We start from the raw sequence: 18,171 nt of genomic DNA, 5'->3' as shown, positions 1-18,171 counted from the left end.
AAGCAGCCTCCCCCCAGTAATAAGCAGCCCCCCCAGTAATAGGCAGTCCCCCCCAGTAATAGCAGCCCCACCCCTCAGTAATAAGCATCCCCCCCCGAAAATAAGCAGCCTCCCCCCCAGTAATAAGGAGCCTCCCCCCAGTAATAACCAGCCCACTCCACAGTAATAAGCAGCCCCTCCCCAGTAATAAGCAGCCCGCCCACCCCCAGTAATAAGCAGGCCCATCCCCAGTAATAAGCAGCCCCACACCCCAGTAATAAGCAGCCCACCCCCCAGTAATAAGCACCCCCCCAGTAATAAGCACTCCCCCCAGTAATAAACAGCCCCCCCCCAGTAATAGGCAGTCCCCCAAGTAATAAGCAGCCCCCCCAGTAATAGGCAGCCCCCACCCCTCAGTAATAAGCACCCCCCCCCCCGAAATCAGCAGCCCCCCCAAGTAATAAGTAGCCTCCCCCAGTAATAACCAGCCCCCTCCATAGTAATAACCAACCCCCCCAGTAATAAGCAGGCCCACACCCAGTAATAAGCAGGCCCACCCCCAGTAATAAGAAGCCCCCCCCAGTAATAGGCAGCCCCCCCAGTAATAAGTAGCCCCACCCCCAAGTAATAGGCAGCCCCACCCCCCAGTAATAGGCAGCCCCACCCCCCAGTAATAGGCAGCCCCCACCAGTAATACGCAGCCCCCACCCCTCAGTAATAGGCAGCCCCCCCCCAGAAATAAGCAGCCCCCTCTAGTAATAAGTAGCCCCCCCAGTAATAAGCAGCTCCCCAACCCATATACTTACCTCCTCCCTGCTGTCAGCGTCGCTCCCTCTCTGCTTGCCCTGAACCCGGCGCACACTGTAGTCAGTGTGTAGCCTGGCACGCTTCCTCCTTGAGTCCTTTCCTGCGGAACTAATGAGCAGGGGACTCGGGGAGGAGGATCTTGGCGGCACACTGATGTCAGTGTGCGGCAGGATCAGTGGCAATTACCAGTGCAGCACCCCAGCTGGTAATCGCTGCAGTGGTGATCGGCGTCGGTACGCCGCGAGCAACATAACATGAGGCTGCGGGCCGGATTCGGCCCGCGGGCCTGTGTTTGACACATGTGCCCTAGGACTTTAAGACGTGAAAGCATCCTTAGGCGGACATCCGGAACTTCACCTATGCTGCTTTACTGAAGAAATCCACTAACAATAAGTGCGATATTTCAGCAGAATTAAATTTTTCAAGCTTAACCTTACACAAAAAGTGCATTTTTTAAATATATATAATATATATATAATATTTCTGAATGCCCATTGGACATACGAATTAGGTGCATATCATTATACCACAAAATGCTCAGTGTATATTCACATAAAATTGCATGCATCTTCCATTAACAAGATTGTACATTGTCATATACACATTTTATAAGTCATGCATATATTCAAACTTAGGGCGCCCACCCACTGGCGATTTTTTTCCCTGCGAAATTCGCAGCATTTTTTTCTCTGCAGGGGTCTATGGGACTTGTAATGTTAAAATCGCGATCGCGCAAAATCGCAATTTACCGCGAAATCGCGATTTTGCGCGATCGCGATTTTAACATTACAAGTCCCATAGACCCCTGCAGAGAAAAAAATGCTGCGAATTTCGCAGGGAAAAAAATCGCCAGTGGGTGGGCGCCCTTATGGTTCCTCCTCTATCTCCAGGATTAGTCAATCAGTCACCCTACTACCCTGCGTGTTGTTTGTTAACAAGTATAATGCACTTACTCCTCGATATATTATTAGTGTATTCGGATGAAGCCCAATGATACATTAAGCGAGGAGCATGTGTGTTGTACTTGTTTAAAAACAACATGCGGTGTCAATGAAGCAGCACATTTAATGTTCTGGATGTCCACTGCAGTGTACAAGAGTTAATGGGGAGTAGCTCGAGTGGGTAGTGGCAACTATCGCCTGGTCATAGTGGTGGCTACTCAGCCTACGAGGGTAGCTCGGGCTGCAGGAGGGGTTGTAAAGGGGTTTCTGACTAAATGAATTGGTGTTGGTTTGTCGTAACGCCAGTGCCTTAATGTAATGTATTCCCTTAGTGGAATAAGAAGATAGATAAGTTGGATGGTGGTAAAGTAAATTTGAAGGCACACAGTTTACTTAGATTTGCAAGATGAGTACAATTCACACTATGCTTGGTAAAGCGACCAGTAGAATCCACAATAAACTCACACATAACTATGGAAGATGACTATTAACTTGAAAGACTGACTACACCCCCTCATGATGCTGTGACTTGCCTTTCACATACTGGATTTCTTGGAGGTAGCATTCTATGGTCTCATGCATAATGGGAATATAACCTGGTGCTGTCCTCTATGTTTATGTTGCTGTATGAGGCCTTAAAAGGGTTTGACCAGGATAGGCCATTAACAGTAGATCAGTGGTAGCCTGTTGCTCAGGAACCCTGCCAATCAGCTGTTTGCCAAGCCACTGTACTTGTACACTGAGTTCCTTCCAGCAGGGAGCAGAAAGCTTTGTTTCCACTGCAGTGGTCAGGCTTAATATTGCAGGCAATGTTACCACTGAAATTAATGGAAACTTTGTATGTAATACCAAGCCTGGCCACTGCAGTGAAAACAGAGTTCTCTGCTTCCTGCAGAAATCAGCTCCATGCATAAGCACAATGGCCTGATGAACTGATCAACAGGAATCTTGGGCGGGAGACCTCCTGCTTATCTACTATTGATGGCCTATCTGTGGGATAGGCCATCAATAGTTTACAACTAAACAACCCTTTAACAATATATTTATCGAATATAGATGTATGTTTATAAATTATGAAAATGACAACTATTGACACTGCTCCATTGAAATGAATTGATCCCATGCTTTGCCATTCTGAGCTAGCAGTTCTAGTTACTAATACTGCTGGGACCTTTCATTCAAGAAACTGGCGAATTTCCTGTGTTTTGACCGCACTACAAAATGTAATTGCTTTTAATAGTCTAAGTGCTGGAGAAGAAGAATCTGAAAAGAGCAGAAGATGACCCATTAAAGAACAGAAATCAATTACTTATGGAAAGTATTGTTTGTATCTGCTATTATGGAATTCTAACAATTAGTTTAAGGAAAACACAAGAAATAGCACCATTTCCAACAGGAAACCTGTGATGTACCAAGTGTAAAGTGAAAGCTTATTTTCTGGTGTCTATATAATGATCCCTTCTTGCAGGATATTAGTAAATTCCAATCTACTGAGGATATTTTTTACTTTAAAATAAATTACTGCAGTATTGTAGCATAATAAAGTTTCAGTAAAATGAAATCAACTGTTTTAATCAGTAGGACTAAATCTTAGCTTTTGTATTTCGAGACTTTGATTTAAACTCCGGAAAAAACAAAGATCTTGTATGATAAGAATCAAACATGCTGTAAAGCCCATTGTTAAGCTTGAATATCAAGGCATTCTATAGCCAGTTATTGGGCAGTACATGTGTTACTGTAGCATTAAAAGAAATGTATCATCACTTCATCAGACAATGAATTATTATATAAATTATATTTTTGTGTTAAAGATTTTTTCAGAGTTTTTGGTGAATTTTTACACTTTCAGGCCTCAGTAACACGGGCGCATCGGCACCCGTACACCGGCGCCGATGCACCCGTGTGACTGCAGGAAGGAGACGGCCGTACCTAAAGACAGATGTCTCTCTGCAGCGTCGGAGGAAAGAACACTTGACCGGCAATGAAGACGGTCACATGTTCTTTCCTCCAGCGCTGCAGAGAGACGGCCGTCTTCAGGTACGGCCGTCTGCTGGTGTCAGTCACATGGGCGCATCGGCGCCGGTGTACGGGTGCTGATGCGCCAGTGTGACTGAGGCCTTAGTCACAATCTATATTTTAAAAAATCCTGCGTTTTTTTCACACTGACTACAGGACCTAAAATAGGCTAATACTTCCTGATTTGTACAGAAAACTTTGCAGCAGTCATCTCACGAACATCACAGGTAGGGTTACACTAAAAGGTAGCATCCTATATGTAGATAACACAAAATCCACCATTCACAATAGGTAATATGCTGGGACTGTTTTTCCTCCTCCTTGCAAAATGGCCTCTGCACAGATCACAGAACATGCCTAGAAGACTCACCCATACAAGTCTATGGGTCAGCTCCTGTGCATTGTGTAAATGACCCATGAAGCTGCATATCTCTAAATGCTGTTAAATACAGCTTAGGTAAGATGTCCGCCCCCATAGTCGTGTAAAGACAGCAGAATAAAAAAAATCTACAACCAGAAAATAAAAGCAGATTAGGAAAATGGAATATATTTTACTATACAGATTTAATTAATTAATAGAGATGAGTGAGCATACCCGCTAAGGACAAATACTCGAGCGAGTATTGTCCTTTTCGAGTACCTGCCCGCTCGTGAGAAAAGATTCGGGTGCCAGCGGGGGTGAATGGTGTGTTGTGGGAGTGAGCAGGAGGGAGCGGGGGGAGAGATCTCCCCCCCCATCTCCGCCCCGTTCACCCCCGCCGGCACCCGAATCTTTTCTCATGAGCGGGCAGGTACTCGCTAAGGACAATACTCGCTCGAGTATTTGTCCCTAGCGAGTATGTTCGCTTATCTCTATTAATTAATTTTAAAAAATGGTGATATATGCAAGAGAATACAAGGCTATGCTCATATGGAATATCCACAGCATTCACCAATGGAGGTCCCGCTCTGGGACCTGCTCCTATCTTGATATTCTCCTACCAACACCACCCACCTCACACCTTCCCCATAGCCCACGGCTTGACCGGGTACATTATGGGAAAAGGGCTGTCTTAAGCCGTGTTTGTAATTTTGATAGAAGTGAAGGGCATTACTGAAACAGCGTAGCACAGAGACCTATGCAGTTTCTGTAGCTCCCGAGTTATAGAACCAGCTTAGCTTTCTGTGCTACACCTCTTCTGTTACTCCAATTTACTAGTGTGGAAGTTACTGAAACGGTGTAGCACAGTCACACTCAACTGATGCTGTTCTGACCACCTCCTTATAGGGAGGTATTTCCATTGTGGCCATGTTTCACTGGAAATACATCTTTAATCTTCATATTTAGAAAAATGAAACTACATACTTTTACATTTCAAAAAATAAGGTCGATTTTCATTGATAGAATTTGTGTGTTACAACAAAAAGGGTTACAATGCCAAACAACATCTCCAAACCTTGTGAGACTACAACAGGAACATTACCCATCAAAGTGCTGCACCATTAAGAAAGTATTTTGTAGTTATAGCAATATACTGAGAGTTGTAGTTGTATAAGACATGGAAATCCATAGATTGGACTAGAGATAAGCGAGCATGCTCGTTTAGAGCAATTACTCGAACAAGCATTGCTTTTTTCGAGTAATTGCCTTCTCGTCCGAAAACATTCGGGGGCGGCGGGGTGGAGCGGGGGGTAGCAGAGGGGTAGGGGGAAAGGGGGGAGATCTCTCTCTCACCCCCGCCACCCCCCAAATCTTTTCGTTACTCGAAAAAAGCGAAGCTCATTCGAGTAATTGCTCTAAACGAGCATGCTCGCTCACCTCTAGATTGGACCATTACTACTTTAGCCAGTAATAACCATGCCTTTTTTTTTTGATTATCCTCCCCTCCCAACATGTACAATATACCGCATCTCACTGAATAACTGTCAAGTGGACACTTTTGCTGAACATTTTGATCATAAAATTAAAAACACTCATTTAACCTATAATCGAGACCACCAACACATTCATTCACACATTATGCATTTGTCTTGGAGTTGTTGGCCATTCTAAATAAAGTCCAACGATGTGACGAAATCCGAACAAACAAACTGATGACACCATTGTAGTATTCTGTGACCGTTCCAATTCTTAAGATAGTAATAACATATTGGTATATTCGTATTTTAGATTTTGTTACCTTACATGTAGGGAACATAGGCTATTCGGCTCACCAGTAGGCATTAGAAAGTCATTTCTTCATTAATAGACTTCCTATTATTTTTAGCAAACACATCTATATAAATTAAAATAACCCCAAAAATTGCATATACAATTCTGGAAATGTTTTATAAAAAGGTACCTATATATAGGGAAGAATCTTTTCGTCTCACATGGTCATCGATGTATGATACTCCAAGGGGTTGTACAGGAGTAGCACCAATACCCAGGAGGACTTGTGCCCCGATAAGAAGCAAGTACATCATATTGGTAGTAGCAGTATTCCTGCATATTATATCCGGATCGGGAACATCTTCAGTAGTGGAACCATTAGCTGAGCAAAAATCTCTTCCTTCTGATCCCCACCGAATCTCACCAGATTCATATTCATATTGGTGTGTCAGAAATTCAGGCAGAGCTGAAAGAAAAGCCCCCAAGGCCATAACTATTCCTCCACATCCAATTAAGCGAGGTCTGTGTCCCCTGGCTCCAAAGTAACTAACAAACAGTATAAGAGCCAAGTTCCCAATCTCAAAGCTGCTGGCAATGACTCCTACATCGGCACTCTGCAGGTTAAACCTCCGTTCCAGCGTTGTCAACACGCTAACCTAGAAAGAAAGGAACATGTCAGTTTATCACCATAATATACTCTTCATACACCATGTAATGCTTTCAAATAGAAGATTTGTATAACTTCTGCTCCAGAGTTGCCCTCCCTATTGTAATAGGAGACATAAAATAAGTTGAAACCACAATCAGCCATTTATGAGAAATCAGTGGAACTTGCTTGTCACTCAACTACCTATTTACATACAAGTATTAGCAGATACATTCCATGCTGGTTTTTTCAACTCCTTCTTCATTCTTGATGTCTGTGGGTTTGGTTTATGTTATCTTAGTCATGCCTTTGTACTGACTATGCTTACTAGTAGCAGTACACAAATGGAACGCACCCCTACGCTGAGGCAGGAGCACACTCAACAGTGTACATGCATCCTAAAAGCAAATTACCCATTTCATTCAACTACAAAAAATGTATAAAGTAATGTAAAACTATACAATTAAACTTTAATATTTTCTGTAAGTGAATGAGCAGGTTCGGACTAGAATATCTTCAATTGCAGCTGTACTATCTCCGGATTGTTTTATAAAGAGCTTCACTCTGTAGACACCATAATGTGAATTGCTGTTGAACTGTAAATTGAAATCTAACTATCCCGTATACTAAGGGATGTAGCTAAGCAACCTCAAAAATATCTCTCCCCTTCCATCACATATGCTAACTGAATGCGACCTCTCCAGTCGATAGTTCCCACCAGGGGCGTAACTTGAAGCTTCTGGGCCCCAGTGCAAAACCTGTAAAAGGGCCCCCAACTATAATGCTTTTTTCATAGTACTGGGCTCCCAATATGGAAAAGAGAGGCCTTATGGGCCCCTCAAGGCTCCTGGGCCCGGGTGCAACTGCATCCCCTGCACTCCCTATAGTTACGCCCCTAGTCCCCACTGAAGCTGTTATGCCTGTTACCCTAGTAGGTAGTAATATTGTTATTTTCTCTGTGTTTTACAACCTCTTTTTATATGTACCTTCAGACATAACTCTACCAAGACTAAAACGAAAGTTAGATCCAACCTTGTATTGTAATCTTAATTAGAGATGAGCGAACGTGTTCTTAACGAACACTTACGCTCCCGGACACCGGCTTTGCTGAGGACTTCAGTGTCCGCGCGTAAAGCTTCGGGGGGCGCCGGGGGGCGGGGAGAGGCGCGGCGGCGCGGGCGGCAGCAGCGGGGAACAGGGGGGAGCCCTCTCTCTCTCCCTCTCCCCCCCACTCCCCGCCGCACCCCCCCGCGCTGCCACGGCGACCCCCGAACTTTTTTCGCCCGAGCACGGAATTGCTCGCAAAGTTCGGTGTTCGGGCGAAAAGGGGCGGAGCCGATCACGTTCGCTCATCTCTAATCTTAATCCATAAATACGTCCTATGTAGATTATAAGAGATTCAGTGCTGACATTTAAACTGTTTATTCAATAGTAAGTCTTTGAAATAGTCCCATAAAGCAAAATAAAAGAGGAACAGGCATGCAGAAATTGTTAAAGAAACTTACACACAGGATCACCATAATAAATCTATCTCGGCTACCCTGATAGGCCAGCTGGGTAAGGTTTTATTGGTGTCACTCACTTATTTTATTGTGCTATTTTATGTACTGGTTGTGATAAAGCTGTGCTTTCAGTATTCTTTTACAAAAACTAATATTGCGTTGACCCCTCTATGCGACCAAAGCAGCTCTGACCTATTGAAGCACGGAATCCAGAAGACTTCTGAGGGTGTCATGTGATATCTGGCACTAACATGCTCATATAAGATCCTTTAAAGGGGTTTTCTGATATTTTGACATTGATGGAAGTAGGGTTCAAGGTGTGTGTAAAACAAACAAAAAAAAAAAGAAACATACATACGCACCTACCACTATGCGCTGCTTCCCGCCACTATTCCAGTCCTCTGTTTACATTGACAGCAGCAGTGACGTGGGTTGGTTACCACATGATAACTGCAGCCAATAGGAGGTTGGCAGGGATGTCATCAGTGATGCCCCATAAGCCTGCCTCAAGGCTTCTACATTAGAAGCCCATGTGATAAGTTTGCAGGGCATCACCAAGCCTGCTGGCCGGGTGACGTCATCTGTCACATGCTGCAGCATTGGACTGCCGAAGCAGTGATCCAGTGCTGCGGTAAGTATATATTTTTTTATATAGTTTTGGGCATGGAGAGCACAAAACTATGTGAAAGTAAATAACTCAGAAGACTTCTTTTAAGCCCTGTAAGTTGTGAGGTGGAACCTCCATGGATCGGGCTTGTTTTTCCAGGACATCCCGCAGAAGCTCAATTGGATTGAGATCTGAGGACTTGTAATTTCGCACTTCCTTTGGCCCAATGTCATCAATAGACGATGGTGCTAGCATGGGGATAGAAGAAGTGATGTACGGCTATTAAGGGGTGGAAGAGGTCTGAGTTTTCTTTTGCATAACAAATGGTTAGTTTTTTACTACTTCACAACAAATTCAAGGCTAGTTTTGTTCGTAAACCGAGGCATTTAGGACTTGGGAAGTCAAAGAGCTCAAAAGAAACCAAATTCCCACAAGAAAAATGTTAGTGTTTGATGATACTTAAGGATTAGAGTATTTTGGGCAGCATTTTGCAACCGTTATTTATAACTCAAAACTAGGAGTGGTTTTAAATGGTTAAAAATACCCAACATGCGCCAATCTTTCCGTTACACTGTACTGGTCAGTTTATGTTCTATTTCTGGTTCTGGCTTATAAATACTGATGTAAAATACTCAATGAAATATTGCCGTGTGAATATGGCCTACGACACAAAGGAAATTACAGTGTCATCACATAATCATCGTTAGAGATGAGCGAACGTTTGAAAAGAAGGTGATGATTGTTACAGTTGTCTTGTAAAGCTGGGGTCTTTGGTTTAAATCTGGCCCAGGACAACATCTGCATAGACCTTGTAAAATTCCATATATTTGTTGGTCAGATTTGAACCTGGAACTCCAGCATTGCAAGACAACAGTACTAAAAACTGAGCATCTTCAACCTTCTTCTTCTGCAGAAAAGGAGAAAAACAAGAAGAAAAGCAAAACATACAAACACCTTGCACATGTTGTCCTTGGTCAGATTTGAACCTGGAACTCCAGCTCTGTAAGGTAGCAGTGCCAGTCACTGAGCACGAATAATCAGAGATAAAACACCCATGAGTGTATGTCAAAGTGTGAGTCCATACATTATTGTCAAATTGCCTATTTTGCTGCAATTTGTACAAAATTTTCTTATTTTTGCAGCACATGGTTTGGTTATGGGGATGCTACAGTTGTAATGCGCTTTCTTGACTGCACATTTAAAGGAAACTGGTCATGTTCCCACAGCACCATAAACTAAGTTATCGTGCTGTTAGGGGGAATGACAAAGAGCCGGGTGAGGTATTTTTTATTCCCATCTGTCCTGGTTCCAGCGCCATCACCCAATGAAGATCGCTCAGTGCAGAAAAATCTGTATCTTTTCAGAATCCCATGTGCATGCTATACAGTACAAGTCTATGGCTTCATGCCCATGGCAGGGTCAGATTCCGCCTGCTGAGACCCTATTCTCACCTGTCCGGATCCGCCGCAAGAGTGTTGGCCGGCAAACTAGCACGTATGATGCACTGGCACTGGGGTATGACGCAGATTCCTGCAATACATCCGCTGTAGGATGGACAGCCTCCATTGACTGCAATGGAAGCCGTACATGCATTTTTCCGCACAAATTAAAACACGCTGTGATTCTGAACCGCCGTACCAACACGGGAGCGTGAACATCACGTGCGGCCACCCAGGAATGATCTTCTGGTCGAAAACCCTTCCAGGCCACCAAATATTGTAGGGTTCCTCGACACCGACGAGAATCCAGTATCTCCTGGACCTCGTATTCAACTTCATCCCGGACCAGGGTGGGCGGAGGGGGGCCGGAGGTGGGCATCACCGAAGGGACAAAAGGTTTCAATAGCGACTTATGGAATACCCTGTGAACCCTCCATGTGGCTGGCAACCCCGGCTCGTAGGCGAGTGGGTTCACCGCACGTGTGATGGCAAATGGCCCCACGTAACGTGGCGCCAGCTTCAAGGACGGGACCCGCAATTTGAGATTTTTAGAAGACAGGTATACCTTCTGTCCCACCCTGTAAGGTTCAGACACAGACAGACTCTTCCCACTACGCAACTGCATATGGGCCCCCACTGCCTCCAAGTTTCTCTGTACCTCTTTCCATACTCCCCGAAGCGTATCTGTGGCGACATCAGCTGCAGGACAGACCGACGGAGTAGGGATTGCTGTAAGGAAGCGAGGATGCTGACTGTATACACAAAAAAATGGAGACACCCCAGTGGAAGAACAAAGGCGGTTGTTTAGTGCAAACTCTGCCAACGGCAAGAACTCTGCCCACTGATGAGCCTTTTCGCTAGCAAACAACCGTAAATATTGCACTAAATCTTGGTTCTTCCGCTCAGTCTGACCATTAGTCTGTGGGTGGAACGCTGAAGAGAAGGAAAGCAAAGTTTCCTGGTTTCTGCAGAAGGCACGCCAAAACTGCGACACAAACTGAACCCCGCGATCAGATACAATATTTTGGGGAACCCCATGTAGGCGAATTATTTCCTTTACAAAAATCATGGCGAATTCTTTTGCCGAGGGTAGCTTTTTTAACGCCACAAAATGTGCCATCTTTGAGAACCAGTCGACCACCACTAAGATAGTGGTGCACTTCTGGGATTCTGGTAGGTCAGTGATGAAATCTACTGATAAGTGCGACCATGGACTGGAAGGAATCGGTAGCGGTCTCAGAGGACCCTCCGGAGGACGCCGCCGACTCTTATTGTGAGCATAGACCGAGCAACCCCTCACAAAGTTGCGGATCTCCTGAGACATGCCTGGCCACCAGAAGTGTCTGGAACAAAGCTCCAGGGTCCCCTGGAACCCTGGATGCCCTGCGAGAACCGACGAGTGAGACTCATCCATGACTCTAGGGCGTAGGGTCTCTGGCACAAACCATCTGCCCTCCGGCACCCCCGAAGGAGCGTCCTGCTGAGCATCCTGTAGTTGAGGGACGAAGTTAAACTCTACAGTTGCCACCACCACGCTGGGGGCTAAGATATTCTCGGGAGTCATGGTCTCACTATCCGGTACCCCGAAACTCCGTGACAGGGCGTCCGCCTTCACGTTCTTCTCTCCTGGGATATATGTCACGACGAAATTAAACCTGGCGAAGAACAACGCCCACCTGGCTTGACGAGCTGTGAGTCTTTTCGCATTGGCGAGATATACCAGATTCTTGTGATCAGTATATACGGTAATTGGGTGTCTAGCATCCTCAAGATGGTGTCGCCACTCTTCTAAAGCCCATTTGATTGCCAGTAACTCACGGTTACCCATGTCGTAGCTGCGCTCTGCTGAATTGAACTTCCACGAAAAGAACGCACATGGGCTATACCCAGACCTCCCACTGACTTCCTGCGACAATACTGCTCCTGTCCCCCCTTCAGACGCATCTACCTCAATAAAAAAGGGTAGTCATGCGTCCAGCTGTATTAGCACCGGGGCAGTCGTGAATACCCTTTTTAGATGGCTAAAGGCCTCAAGGGCTGCAGGCGACCACTTACCCAAGTCGGCCCCCTTCTTAGTCAGGTCGGTCAGAGGTTGAGCAATAACTGAGTAATTCCTAATTAATTTGCGGTAAAAATTTGCAAAACCCAAGAACCGCTGGAGAGCCTTGAGGCTGTCTGGTCTGACCCATTGGGAGATTGCTGCTACTTTATCAGACTCCATCTGAATCTCCGTGGGTGAGATTACATAACCAAGGAAGGATACTTGTTTAGAACCAAATGTACATTTCTCTAACTTGACAAAAAGTTGATACTCGCGCAAACGGGTCAGGACCAACCTCAGGTGCCGCACATGTGAGTCCCAGTCAGGCGAGTACACCAGAATGTCGTCAAGATAGATGACCAGAAATACCCCCAGGAAGTCGTGAAAGACCACGTTCATAAAACCCTGAAACACAGCGGGGGCGTTACAAAGTCCAAAAGGCATGACCAGACATTCAAAATGTCCTAACGGGGTGTTGAACGCTGTCTTCCATTCATCTCCCTCTCTAATGCGAATTAAATTGTAAGCCCCCCGCAAGTCCAGTTTGGAGAACCAGTGGGCCCCTACCACCTGATTCAACAAGTCAGGAATTAGGGGCAAGGAGCACTGGTTCTTCACAGTGATTTTATTCAAGGCCCGATAATCCACACAAGGCCTTAGTGTCCCGTCCTTCTTCTCTACAAAGAAGAGACCTGCCCCGGTAGGGGACCTGGACGGCCGGATATGTCGGTTGGCCAGAGCCTCCGAGACATAGGACTTGAGGGCTTCATGCTCACGGCCTGACAAATTGAAAATGGCTCCCTTAGGGATGGAACTGTCAGGAATCAGATCAATACCACAGTCCCACTCCCTATGAGGAGGCAGAGCCTTAGACAGTTTTTTGGAGAATACATCCTGAAAGTCTGACAAATACTCCGGAATGAGCACCGTATCTGCGGAGCACACAGCTATGGTAGACAGGTGATTATGACAGGATGATCCCCAATGAGTCAATTCCCGGGTGGACCAATCAAATTGGGGATTTTGCAGTGCCAACCGGGGCATACCAAGCACCACGTCAACCGACATTTTTTCCATAACCAGGAAAGACAGTTCTTCCGAGTGGAGGATCCCCACCGTGAACTGTAAACTTGGGGTCCTCCATCGTACCAGGCCTGTAGAGAGAGGGGTAGCATCAATACTGGTAAAATGAATTGGCGTCTTCAGCGCCACAAATTCCGCCATCAGAGAACGGACAAAACACAGACTTATCAAGTTAGCGGCTGCTCCGGAATCAATAAACGCCCGCTCTGATCGGGAAAAAACCCGGAATCTAACATGGCACGGTACCAAAAGTGTAGGAAGTACCTGAAGTCCTAGGCGATCCTCCCTACAATCGCCTAGGACTCGGAGTTTTCCGCCGGTTCCGGCTGCGAGCGTTGAGACCTCAGTGGGCAGGTTATCACCCGATGTCCAGCTTTCCCGCAGTAGAGGCAGAGACGATGCAACAAATGGATCCGGCGTCGCTCTTTGGGGTCCAGCGGATCCACCTCCATCGGCTCGGGCACAGAGACTGGTAAGGAGGAATAGGGACCAGGGCAACCGACCTCCCTGACTCTACGGGTCTGCCTGTCCTGCTTCCTAGACCTGAGCCTCCTATCTGCCTTAACCGCTAGCTCCATAGCCTCCCTTAAGGACCCGGGAACGGGATGGGAAATTAACAGGTCTATAACTGCGTCCGAGAGGCCCTGCAGAAAAACGTCTTTCAGAGCGTTATCGTTCCATGTCGTATCCCCCGCATAGCGTCTGAAGTTGGAGCAATAATCCTCCACACAAGACGACCCCTGCCGCAGCGCCAACAACCACGAAACCGCCAACCCCGCTCGGTCCGGGTCGTCGAAGATACTCCCGAGTTCCTGGAAAAAGGAGTCCACGGACTGCAGGCAGGAGGAACCCTCGGGGATGGAAAAAGCCCCGCAGCAGGGACATTATCAGCCCAACCCTCTGAGCCTCCGACCCGGAAGAACGGGGACGCATTCGAAAAAACAGGCGACACGCCTGTCGGAAAACAAAAAACTTGTTCCTCTCCCCAGAAAACACCTTGGGAAGAGGCCACTTGGGTTCTGGGCTGGTTGAGGCGTCCGGCCCCTGTGACACCCCCCACTGCTCCTGGGCCACCATGCAGGCGGATAAATCCTGGATCACAGGCACCAGGGCCTGCAGCTGGTTCGTGAGGGAACTGATCGCCTCCATGACAAAACAGTTTTTAAGGGCCAGTTATTATGTTACGGCACTCTGCCCCCCGAGCGCCAGGTGGGGTGCCCTGAACTTCCCGCACCCCACTGTCCCTGCCTACTTGCCTCGGCCCTGGCTAACCCCAGGCGGACAACTGGGCGGCGGTCCCAGCTCTGGCTAGGGACCTGGCAACTACCTAGATGGAACTAACTAACGGGGGACAGAGTGCCGACAGAAGAGGCAGGTGGAACAGACCAATAGAACTTACACGGCAGAGCCAGGCTGGAGATGGAGCTCACAGGCAAACTGGAAGGACACTGACTAGCAACTAGAGCAGACTGAGACAGACCTGACTAGAGGCTAACAGAACCAATAACTGGCAGTGAGCTCAGGTCACTGCCAGCCTTTTAACTTAAAGCCTATGCCCAGGGGCGGAGAGTGGGAGGAGCCGACTCTCCCACTGTTGCATATGGAAGGTGGAGGATAGCGAGCGGCACCCCACGGGCGGACACGCCCACGCCACTGCACGCTGGCTGCCCCACACCGCCGGGAGAGCCCCGACAGCAGAGCTCCGGGACGCCGGAGCCGACATCGGAGCGGCGCGCGCCAGCCGCGGGACCCAGCGCCGCCCTGCATGGTAACAGGTTCTATGTGTGTTGGCTGCAAGAAAGGTTGGTGTCGCTGGATTCCTAGTTAGTGCAAGGACTAACGGTATAGCCAGGAGCCATAAAGGGGACCACTAGCTTCCATATTTTGATCAAAATGTCAACTAATACCTGGCATTTATAGCTTAACACCTGCTACTAGTGTTTGTGTATTGGCTGCTGTATGGTGAGATTCTGGCTCTGTGTGTCTCCTTACTCTGTCCAGTTGTCCCTGTCGTGGTGGCATGGTTATGTGTCCTATCCTGGGTGCGTGGGTTCTTAGGAGCAGCAAGGGCCGAAATCCGAAGACCGTTGGGCCGCCCTTTATTGGGGCGATGTCCCCGCTCAGGTAGGTCTGTGTCACTAACCCTAGTAGAAGATAGGGAGAAGTGTATATCTGTGGTAGTTCCTTCTGTTCCTTATTCTTCATGGACATGTTCGTGTGGGCCTGGTGTTAAGTTGTCCACACGAATGTAACACTTGGGGGGCTTAAATATGAAGAAGGAAAGTAGTCCTTGTAAAAAAGTTCTACTTAACTGCAATCACAGATGTGTAACTGTTGTAAAGTCCAATGATACCCTGGCTGTTTCTTCAGAAAGCATAAACTCCTTATTGATTCGATAGATATGTGTTCAATGGAATCATTTCCCAAGATTGAACCAACAACAAAAGGAAACATACAATTCACACAAAGACATTCCTTCGTATCTAAACGCAAACTGATTGGTTACATTTCACTACAGCATTACACAGGTGCAGTAACTCCTTAACCCTACAATTGCTGTCTCATCTCCTGCCCTAAAATAGGCATACAACACCCACCATCTTACTTGCATTGACTCTTTCTTATCCAAATCCCAGCTACCATATAACAGACTTATAGCCTATCAAATAATTTCCCTTTTCCATATCTCTGGAAATTCAATGCATTACTATGCTTATTCCCAAAGCAGCTCTATGAAATGTGTCTATTGTTGCTTGCTGTTGGCATTTTTGAAATTTACATTGAAAACGTAGTCTAAAACAGCTTTCTCGGCAATTCTGTACAGCACCTTGTAATGTTTTATCAATCAGAACTACAGACTTGTGCGTCTTACTGTTTCCACTCCGATGTGCCTTTGTATATGTTAGATTTTCTTACAATTCCTTTTTCAATAAAAAGTGATAGAATTAAAAAAAAAAAGAAAAAGAAAAAAGTGTTTAGGTTGTGCAAGAACTTACTGCTAGGGACTGCCAAGCTGCATACTCAGCAATCTCCAGCAGTCCCATAGAGATGAATGGAGCAACAGCATGCATAGTCTACCGCCATTCCATATGGGGGGAGATGAGACCCCCAGTCTCATGATCAGTGAGATTCCCTTCAGTTAGACCACCACCAATCATATACAAACAAAGGGCGGGCACTGTTGATGCACAGTGGAACACACACAAGAAGGTTAAATGGAAAAACACTAACACTAAAGGGGATCATTGACATGATAGAAAATAAACCCTAACCACCACCACCACCACCTCCTCCATACAGCTGAAGAGGACTCAGATTATATCAGAATATATTAACTGGCTAAAAAAATGCTTGAATAGATAAAGAAGTGCTAGTGGAAAATAAAGACCACCGTACACTATTCGACCAAGAGTATTTGGACACCAGAGCAAGAATGGTGATTGCTTTGTGATGGACAGCTTGTGTGCAGCGGCACAACATGTATATCCAACAGTATGCAGTTCCCGTCTTGTGGTGCTGACACTGACTTGACTTCCACTATTTTGTAGATTCTTGGAGAGCTCATGAATAGTCCCAAATAGCTTCCCTGCCAGGCGTTTGACTCTTTTAGTTAATATTTTGGGTCCTTATTTTAGGCATAGTACATCCCTCTTTCCTCCACCTTGTGATTGCATAAGGCAGAATGCACACGGGCTTATTTGCATTGTGAAATCCGAAGTGGGCGTCTGTCTCCGGATTCTGCAGCAAATACTGCCCATAGCATGCTATAGAAAATCGCTTTTCCCTGTCCATGAGCAGAAATCAATTAAGATTTTCTGCTTGCGGAGGAAAAATCGCAGCATTTTCTATTCCAGCGCGGATTCCGTGCAGACAGCTTCCACTGACTTGCTGCGGAATCTACGCCATTGCTAACGACTGTGCAGCATTATCTGTACTGGGCATGTGCACCATCGGCCAGGACATCTGCAACACAGATAACAAGAATTCGGACAGGTACGCTAGGGTCCACAGGGGTCACGGCTGGGCACCGGGTCGGATTCCGCTCTAGGATCCCGCATGCGGAATCCGACCCAGCTGTGTGCATCCGGCCTATCTCACAGTTAATCTACAGACCTTGGTTTTAGAAGAAATGTAACAAACCGACAATTCACTAATGGGACAACCAAATCATACCGTGTGTAAACGCTGTAAATTTCCCAGAACAGGACCTGCAAAACAAGACCTCCAAGGTTCTGCATCTTATGTAGCTTGGTTTAGGTCACATGACATGCTAATAAGACACAATCCATTCTACTGATAGGGCTGTCTACATACTTTTGGTAGGATAGTGTACATATCGGTCAGGTTAGACAAAAATCCATAGGGATCATCAGAAACACACTTTGTGACCACAAGGATAATTTTTTCCTAAATGAACAAAGTTAGCCCCACATGCAGAAAAAAGAGTGGGAAGGTAATGTATGCCCCACGCATATCACCACTGACAAGTAGCTTCTTCAGGGACCCAACAGCTGCAATACATACATATGTACAAGAGCTCAAAGTAGACACTGGAACTTGCCTAGAGTATGTCACTCCATAGTGGTGCATAACAATCAGTGCCGATCTGAGTATTGCGCATGGATCAAGTTCAAGCAAGTTCAGCAAAATGGCACTATCCCCAGCACCAACACTTGGGTACACCGATGTGCCAAAAACATAAAATAAAGGTGAAAGAATACAAACTACACCAAGTCCAGGCGCAGTGCTAAAGGAGTATTTGTAAAATACTATTAGTGGCGATACACTCAGCTATCGCAAGTTTCAGTGGTGATCGTTCCATGGCCGCTAAAGCTTGTGATTGACTGTGCAGTCAACTGCACAACGAACGGTACATGACCGCCAGCTGGCTTCTTCTGTGCAGCAGTCATCAGGGGTCCAGCGCTGGAAGGGGAGCTGCTGCATTAGGCAAGTATTTCTTTTTTTTTTCCTTTTACCTA

The 18,171-nt window shown here is 46.3% G+C and overlaps 1 protein-coding gene across 1 annotated transcript in view; it reads right to left on the bottom strand.

The window, feature by feature from the left end:
- The window catches only part of SLCO3A1 (solute carrier organic anion transporter family member 3A1), a 321,797-nt gene that overhangs the window by 275,502 nt on the left and 28,124 nt on the right, over positions 1-18,171 (bottom strand). Inside the window, exon 2 of the mRNA XM_066589985.1 lies at positions 6,065-6,530. Within this exon, the coding sequence (XP_066446082.1) occupies positions 6,065-6,530 (466 nt within the window). The remainder of the gene's footprint in view (positions 1-6,064; positions 6,531-18,171) is intronic.

The sequence above is a fragment of the Eleutherodactylus coqui genome, chromosome 2, assembly GCF_035609145.1.
Source record: "Eleutherodactylus coqui strain aEleCoq1 chromosome 2, aEleCoq1.hap1, whole genome shotgun sequence".
NCBI lineage: Eukaryota > Metazoa > Chordata > Amphibia > Anura > Eleutherodactylidae > Eleutherodactylus > Eleutherodactylus coqui.
The sequence above is the reverse complement of the archived record's forward strand: the minus strand, read 5'-3'. Positions and strand labels throughout refer to the sequence as shown.